Source organism: Lygodium microphyllum, chromosome 19 (genome assembly GCF_053477565.2).
Source record: "Lygodium microphyllum isolate KBCC chromosome 19, Lygodium_microphyllum_v1.1.10, whole genome shotgun sequence".
Taxonomy (NCBI): Eukaryota; Viridiplantae; Streptophyta; class Polypodiopsida; order Schizaeales; family Lygodiaceae; genus Lygodium; species Lygodium microphyllum.
The window spans coordinates 85,385,444-85,393,599 of NC_141153.1; the positions used below are offsets into that span (position 1 = coordinate 85,385,444).

The window sequence follows — 8,156 nt, forward strand, 5'->3', positions numbered from 1 at the left end:
TTTTTTATTTTATCCCCTCTTAAAAGAAACTTACAAAACATGTTTCTGACATTTCTTTTCTAAACGTTTTTGGTGTTTCTAGTTGCTATGGCCAAGAATATGATTGGCCTCACCAAGGTCCTCCATATCAAAATTGCTGTGTAGGCTTTGTTTCAGGGAGTCCCAGGCATGAACATCCCTACCTACAATCAGCATGCCATCCACATACAAAACCAAGAGAATAAGACTGCCATCTGCTACCTTCTTGGTGTATAAGCAATGATTAACTTGAGATCTATGAAATCCCTGAGATTGCATAAATATGTTAAATTTATGATACCATTCTCGTGGTGCCTATTTCAGCCCAGACAAACTCTTGTTGAGTTTACATACCATGTGCTCTTTCCCCTTTGTAACTTAAGTTGCTGCATATAGATTTTCTCATACAGATCACTATGTAAGAAATCTGTCTTTTCATCCATCTGTATGAGTTCCATATCTTTAGATGCAACCAACCCCAAAATGGTTCGCAAAGTAGTTATTTTGACTACAGGAGAAAAAATTTCATCAAAATCAATTCCATGTTCTTGCTTGTATCCTTTAGCAACCAGTCATGCCGTGTACCTTGGCAAAGAACCAAAAGTGACTTTCATTTTGTAAACCCATTTGCATGGATGTACTTTCTGTCCTTTAGGCAAATGCACCAAATCCCAAGTGCCATTTTTCATGAGAGATTCCATCTTTGACAACATAGCCTTATGCCATTTCTTGCTATCTTTTCTGTCCATTGCTTCCTTGAAGCATGACGGCTCACCACAATCTATCTTCATGACATACTCAGCCACATAATTGACACTAGGAACAAACCTATTTGGTTGTCTTTGTATTTTGGTCAATCTATAGACCCAATGATCAAGATTTGTTGGTGGTTCAGCTTGCAAATCTGCATTAATAAGTTGCTGTTGTGCAGGTTCAGCATGCTGTACAACTAGTTTTGGTTATTCCAGAGGCATTTGTTCTTGCTGAAATTGTGGTACATCATGGGCAATATCTTGCTGATCATTTTCAGCATTATTCCTTGCATTTTTAGGGACATTTACAATAGGTATTTGCTGATGTCTAGCAGGCATCCTTTGCTGTCCTATCGGTACATCTTTTGGAAATACAACCCTTTTGACTTCCTCAGCCTTTTCAGGCGATCTTCTTGGAAGATAACATGATTGCTGCGTACAATTTTCCTTTTTTTGGGGATCGCATAACCTATATCCCATTTCACTCTTATCACCATATCTTGGGAAAATACGTTTACAAAACTTCGACTCAAGTTTGTTGTGTTCTTCCTTGTGAATGTGTCCAAATGCCTTGTAGCCAAATACTCACAAGTGAGCATACGAAGGTGGCTTGCCTAACTACGCTTCTTGGGCCCCGGCCCCGGCCCCGGCCCCGGCCCCCCCTTTCCCCCCCAGCCCTCCAAATCCCATTTCACCCTCATCACCATATCCTGGGAAAATACATTTGCAAGACTTTGTCTCAAGTTTGCTATGTTCTTCCTTGTGAATGTGTACAAATGCCTTGCAGCCAAATACTTGCAAGTGAGCTATGAAGGTGGCTTGCTCCCCTCCCCCTCCCTTTTTTTTTAAAGAACCTGTTTGCGACAACATTGTACGATGGACCTTGACTTGAATGGTCCTGTTCATACGCTCTGCAATACCATTTTGGGGTGGATTGTGAGGGACAGTGAGCTCCCTTTTAATCCCTTTGTTGTCACAAAAGTCTTGAAAGGCTTTGGACACATATTCCCCACCATTGTTAGAGCGAAGACACTTTAATGTCTTGCTGGTCTGACTTTCAGCAAGTGCCAGGAATTTTTTAAATTTCTCCTAGGCCTCATCTTTATGACGAATTGGATAAGCCCATACTTTGCATGTGGCATCATCAACAAAAGTAATGAGATATTTCTTTCCCCCTAGAGATAGTCTTGGCATTTGACATACATCTGAGTGTACCAACTCTAAGGGTGAAGACTTTAGAGAAAGATTTTTTATGTGATGTTTGAGCATGCTTACCATAAATACAATGATCACATTGTTCAAAATCAGCATACCTCAAAGATGGCGAATAACCCTATTAACTGCAAAGCAAAGAAAGCAGAAAAAGAGTCATCAAGAGGAAAAGCGCAAGGCGGAAAAAAGAAAAAGGTGCCTCACAAGGAAACGTACTCGGAAAAAATCCAAAAGCATGGGAATAACCAATAGGAGTCCAAGGCGCAATCATGGAAGTTGCAAAAGAGTCAAAAGCGAGAAGGCGCACCTCTAAATATAAAGGTGCAGCCAAAATCTTTGTAAAAGAGCGCCAAGCTCTCTCTTTTGTGATTTGTAACCATGGACGGGCAGTAGGACTAAGCTACGAAGTTAGGGCAAAGGGAAAAAGAGCCTAAGCCACGGCCGGCCATGAAAAAAGGGGATGACCACCCAAGGGAAAGAGGGCATATATATAAGCCAAAAAGTTAATGGAAACTCTCATTCTTGGTGTGTGGCAAAAAGTTTCTTCTTCTTCTCTTCTTCTTGCCTTTTTGTGTGTGCTTGAGTGAGGGAGTGAGTGTATAAGAGTGAGGGATTGAGGAGAAGAAGCTCCCCATCTCCTCTCTTTATCTTCTTCTCTTCTCTCCATAGTTGTCAGGTACGAAAAGTATGGTACGGTATGGTATGATAAAATAGGGTACTAAATTTTACCTTAAGATTTTATAAGGTACGGTACGATATTAGTACAAAAAAAAAATAACTTCATTATTTTGAACTATAGATGATAGAACAGATGTTTAAAGTCTAAATAGCAATGCTATTGGAGTATATAAGATGAATACTTGAGGGTAACACGCCAAAACCTCTATGGCATATGCCGCATGCGCTACAACTTACAAGTACATACATAGGAGTGGATACATCATACATGAATGATCATACAAATAAGAGGCATGCATGCTTGAGAGAGAGAGAGAGAGAGAGATGAAATGACATGAGATGCTTTATTAACGTCTACAAGAGACCAAAATGACCTGTGAGACCAACAGTTACCAAATAAACCACCAAAGGTTTTGGTAAAAGATTTATGAATTTTGTTATGGTTTTGTTTGGCATTGCTAAGGCTAAAGTAGCTACTGATGGTACATTCACTAATTCGTGTACTCTCAGAAGGTACATTAGGCCAAGCTATCCTCTGGCCTAGTTTTATTAGCAATGTGTACTAATGTTTTGGATTGGGTGGTGCAAAATGAGCTGTGAACAAAGGTAAAATCAATAGGATTAAGCTACTTGATGATTCTCAAATGGTGCTGAATTTATTTATTGATGACACTAACATATTGTGAAAAATGATGGGACATCAATTAGAAACGTTTGGAACTGCTTGAATACCTTATGTATGGCCTTTGACTCTAGGATAAATCATAATAAAACATGTACAAGGAGTCTAATCAAGCTTCCACCCCCTTTCTTGGTTGATCGATCAAGGCTACAAAATCACCATCACCACCACAGCAACAACAGTCAACAACCCAAACCACCATCAACAACAACAACTGTACAGTACAAACTAGTTCGTACTACGTACGAGGTACGAGTGCAGCTATGCTTCTCTCCTATTCTCTTGTCTCGCGCGACTATGGAGAATGGAGCTTGACGGAGAGGGATTGTGGTTGCTCGAGCTTGCATCGAGAATCGTGGAGCTATCGGTGTGCACGGGAGAGGAGGTTACTCGATCAGGCATCAAGGTAAGCTCACTACACCCCATAGATAGGGAGAGTGCGTTGGCTATGTGAGGGGTAGCCATGGCCGCTCGGCTTGAAACGCTTGACTAATAAGCGGTCCGTAGGTCTCGGGGTTTGAGCGAGAGAGCTCCCTTCAAACCCAAATGGGAAAGCACTTTCATTCCAGTTTGACTCATGTGTCCCAATTGGCTATGCCACAAAGAAACACTTGGCTGCTCGGTTATGGCGACTACATGGTCACGTATGCTAGATACATGCAAAGGATACAAAGTATCACTTTTGGAGCCCTTGGCAGCAATGCGAGTGCTCTTACAAATTTTCCATTTGGGCTTTTCTTGAGTTGAGATACATGTCTCACATTATGCAAAACAAACATGGAGCCATGCTGAAATTTCAATTGCACACTGCCAATGCCTGCAATTTTACATGCATAGTTATCTCCTAAGTGGACAATACCACGTGCACCACCATTGTAGTCAGAAAACCACTCATGATGTGGCATAACATGAAAAGACACACCTGAATCAAGTATCCAAGTGTGCATGTCATCTTCAGAATGTGCAATCAATGCATGTGCACTCAAAGAAGCAAGAAGTACATCACCATCATTGTCATTCTCATGAGTGACTACATTAACCTCCTCTATCTTTACATTGCTCTTCTTTGCACGTTGGCTGTTCTTTTTCTCAGCCTTGTTGTCTTTGGTGTTTTTGTTTTTGCCTCTTTCTTTCTTCAATTGAAAACAGTCCCATTTGTAGTGCCCTTTCTTGCCACAATGATGACACTCCACATTTTTGCCACAAGACTTGCGGCGTGCTCTATTTTCAGAACTGTCCTTTTGCTGAAATCTGCCCCTATTGTGCAATGTATGAGAAGATTTGTTTGTTGAATTATTTTGCCTTCTCAATGTTAAAGAGCAAGTTGTTTGACACTGAGAGCTCTATGGTAGAGTGTGCAAGCTCATCCAAATCATCCCACTCTTCTTGTTCCATACCTGCTGGTCTTATTCCCTTCGGTTTGATGGGCTTCATCTTTTTCTTCTGCACCAAGACATTGTAGCATTGTTTTTGCCATATTGCAAAATTGTGTGCATCCTCAAGCTTCTTGATGTGCAAAAGGTTGCTGCTGTCATTTTTTCCAGTCATGATTTGCAGCACTAAATTGACTCAAAAGTTAGAAAATGCAAGCCCAAATGTCACACAAATGACCATGGTACATTGCAAGTACCAACCACTAGTGAAAATCAAGAAATTGCAGAAATTTTAGATCTACAAATTGATTCCTAGAATCAGAGAATGTCGGCTACCGCACTCCACAATAAATTACAGCCAGATTTTTAGGCCAATGCACCAGTTACATGTGAAATCCCTAAAATTTTGCTGCAATTTCTACTCCAAATGCAGTCTCGAGCACAAATTTGACAATTTCGGTCAAAAGCCCCAAATTTTCAAAAGAAGATCCGTCTAGATTGCATCAATACATGTACCCAAGTGCATATACTAGGCAATTCTTGCACAAATTGATGAAATTCTGCAAAGGCCCCAATTTTCTCCGGTCTGGCGTGCACAAATTTCAGTGAAATTGAAAAGTTTTCACTGAAATGTGAAAAGCCCCAAATTTCCTGGGCAAATGTGCATTGAATTTGCAATCTTTGAGTTGGATTGTCTTGTCTTGCATTGAAAACCCCAAATCCGGGAAAAGCCCCAATTTTTCAGGTCAAAATTGTACACTATCCATGGGCATGTGAACGGCCGTCAGTGGGAAGGAATAAATTGCAGGAAATAAATTAAAAAAAAAGATGAAAAAACGTCCATCGAATCTGAGGTGTGACGCGTTGATCTGTCCTATCGCCTGCCCGCGTGTGCTGCCAGCTTGCAGCCCTGTCAGGCAGCGTTGACCTCTCACAACTGTGGCCCAGTCGACTGTTGACTGTGCCTGGTCGCTTCGCTTGTCAACGGCCTGCTCGCCAGGCCCGCTTGGTCGCAGCTGGCGTGTCGAATGACCAGCCCGTCGCCCATCGGATGTGCGCCCGCTGGTCCTACGTGTCGAGTGCCTTCATCAGGCAGTCTCCTGCTCATGTGCTGCTTGATCGATCACGTCGACCTGCTCTTGATTGCCTGCTTCGCCTGAGAAACATGCACTTTGACCAGCCCATCAGTTGTCCAGCTCACGCCTAACTTGCCTTGAGAGGCGTGCACTCCTTGTGCTCTGATACCAGTTTGTTGACAAGTGCGCGAGGATGGATGCAGAGTGCAGCTCAAATAAATATGCACAGTGAGGAAGAAAGTAAGGAGTAGAGAGTGTGGAAGAGAGTGAAGGCATGACACTCAATGTGTGGGTACAATGACAAAGTGTACCACTTTAGGTTTTTTGATAATATATATAAAGTACATGTGTAAGGGTGCGGGCACACCCGAACACCGTAAAAGGCACCGTGACCCTTTATTTCCAATAGAACCTTGTAATTGCGGATTTCGAGCTAGCAGTGGTTTACTATCCCATGGAGGACAATGTAGCAGCTCTCTTCATGAAGCCTGTCTTAGGCTTCCATGCTTCACCATGTGAGATTGTTGGGTTTTCAAACACTCCCTAGGATTTAAGGGGGGGTGTTGGCTTGTATTACTTCATGTTGTCATCCCTCGGTTGTGAGCTCCATCAGAGTTTGATGGAGATGGAGAAACTCGACTGTTTCCAGCTCATTCATTAGTGTGCATCTCAGTTTTAGTCAGTTTTTGAGTGTTTCTACACTCACTGCTTGGTGAACGAGCTCAAGTGCATTGTGATTTATGCTGCCCTGAGTCAGTTTCACTGTTCATGCTGGCGGCCTTGTCTAAAATGGTGCATCCCCTTGGATCCGAAACGTTTCCCTCATAAACAAGGATTTGGAATGCTAGGTGGCAAATTTGTGGAAGTGAACATGGGTTTAGGCCATGATATGCCTATACCTTTCTATCCTTTTAAGACACCCATATGCTTTTTCTTTTCTGCCCTTAGAAAAGTCCTGTGCCATTCTCTCTTTACACATTTCCCCATCTTTGTGTCTTCTCTCTCACCCCTTAATGACATGGCATTTTTAATAATTTATGTTTCCATTCCTTTTTCCGTTTCCGTTTCAGAGTTTTGCTCAACTATAGTACAGATCCCATGTTTTTACACACTAGAATTAGGGAAAGTCATAACAGATAGCATGTTCCATTAGTTCTTTTACCACGTGTTAGTTCTCCACTGAGTTTTTTTAATGCAAGTTTTTGAAATGCTTTTTGTGTTTGTTTTACTTCTTGGGGAGATTTCAAGCTCTTCATCATCTATGTGCAGCAAACATATCTTAGAGTTAATGTTAATTGATCTGTATATGTACTCAGGCTGGTGAAGAAATGTTTTCTATCAAATGGGAAGAGGATGATACTGTTTGGTACGAAATTCTCTCATTCTCGAAACCTGCGAAATTTCTATCTAAGGTAACCTATCCATATGTGCAATGGAGGCAAAGGCTATTTGCTAAAGAATCAACTCATGCAATGTTGAGAGCAGTCAAATGCATGTGACCTTCGATAAGTGTTCTGTGAAGGGCATATACTTGTATAACCTTAGAAATGATCTTCACCATGAAATCTCTATGATTACCCACCTTTTAAATCAATAGAGGAGAGTACTCTTGCTGCACTCCATATACAATCAGATATTTCTTGGAAAACCTTAGAAAATGCCTATATCTCATGTTCAGATAAAGGACCAGTGGTTTAGAAGTTCAATCCCAAATGGATCATTCCTTTCTTGTAATTATTTGTTTGCTTTTATTTCCTTATTCATACTGGCCAGTGAAGCACGAGCCTTTTGAATAATGCGGATGTTGTGGCCTTTTGAATACTCTTTGTATAAAGGAAGTGATTCTTTAACACTGAAAACACTATGATATAAAGTGCAAATGTAACTTATTGGTTATGCAATACACATCCATATGTTATTTAAATAAGTGATGGGCTTCTGCCTGCATGCATCCGTATGTGTGTCTATTCATTTGTGTTCATATCCAATCAGCAATGTATAGATTAGGATTTACTAATGTTTTGAATCTACTTACTTGGAGCATGTGTGTGAGGCATGCCTTGTGCACCTTCAAACTTCGTGATAGCATGAACTTCACCAACAGGTGACTGTGTATCGTGCATTTATGTCTCTAATAATGTGAAGAGAGGATACTAGAGGCAATGTAGTCCAGAGCTAATGTGTTCCTTGAGGCAGGAAATCTTGTTTCAGGAATCTTCATCCGTTTTTTACGTAGCTCAACATTGTAAGACATGTACTCGGATGTTCTGTTACGGTAACAAAATCCTTAGTGGCTAGGCGTTGCCAGCTTGTGTTGTGGTTATGGCAGAACTTCAGCTATGGCTTTCTTGAGAGTCAACGTGGG

The 8,156-nt window shown here is 41.3% G+C and overlaps 1 protein-coding gene across 1 annotated transcript in view; it reads left to right on the plus strand.

Moving 5' to 3' along the window:
* Nucleotides 1-7,696, plus strand: part of LOC148020113 (outer envelope protein) — an 88,568-nt gene extending 80,872 nt beyond the window's left edge. Inside the window, exon 4 of the mRNA XM_087700389.1 lies at nucleotides 7,108-7,696. Coding sequence (XP_087556515.1) covers nucleotides 7,108-7,290 — 183 coding nt within the window. The 3' untranslated portion in view covers nucleotides 7,291-7,696. The remainder of the gene's footprint in view (nucleotides 1-7,107) is intronic.
* The last annotated feature ends 460 nt before the right edge of the window (nucleotides 7,697-8,156 follow it).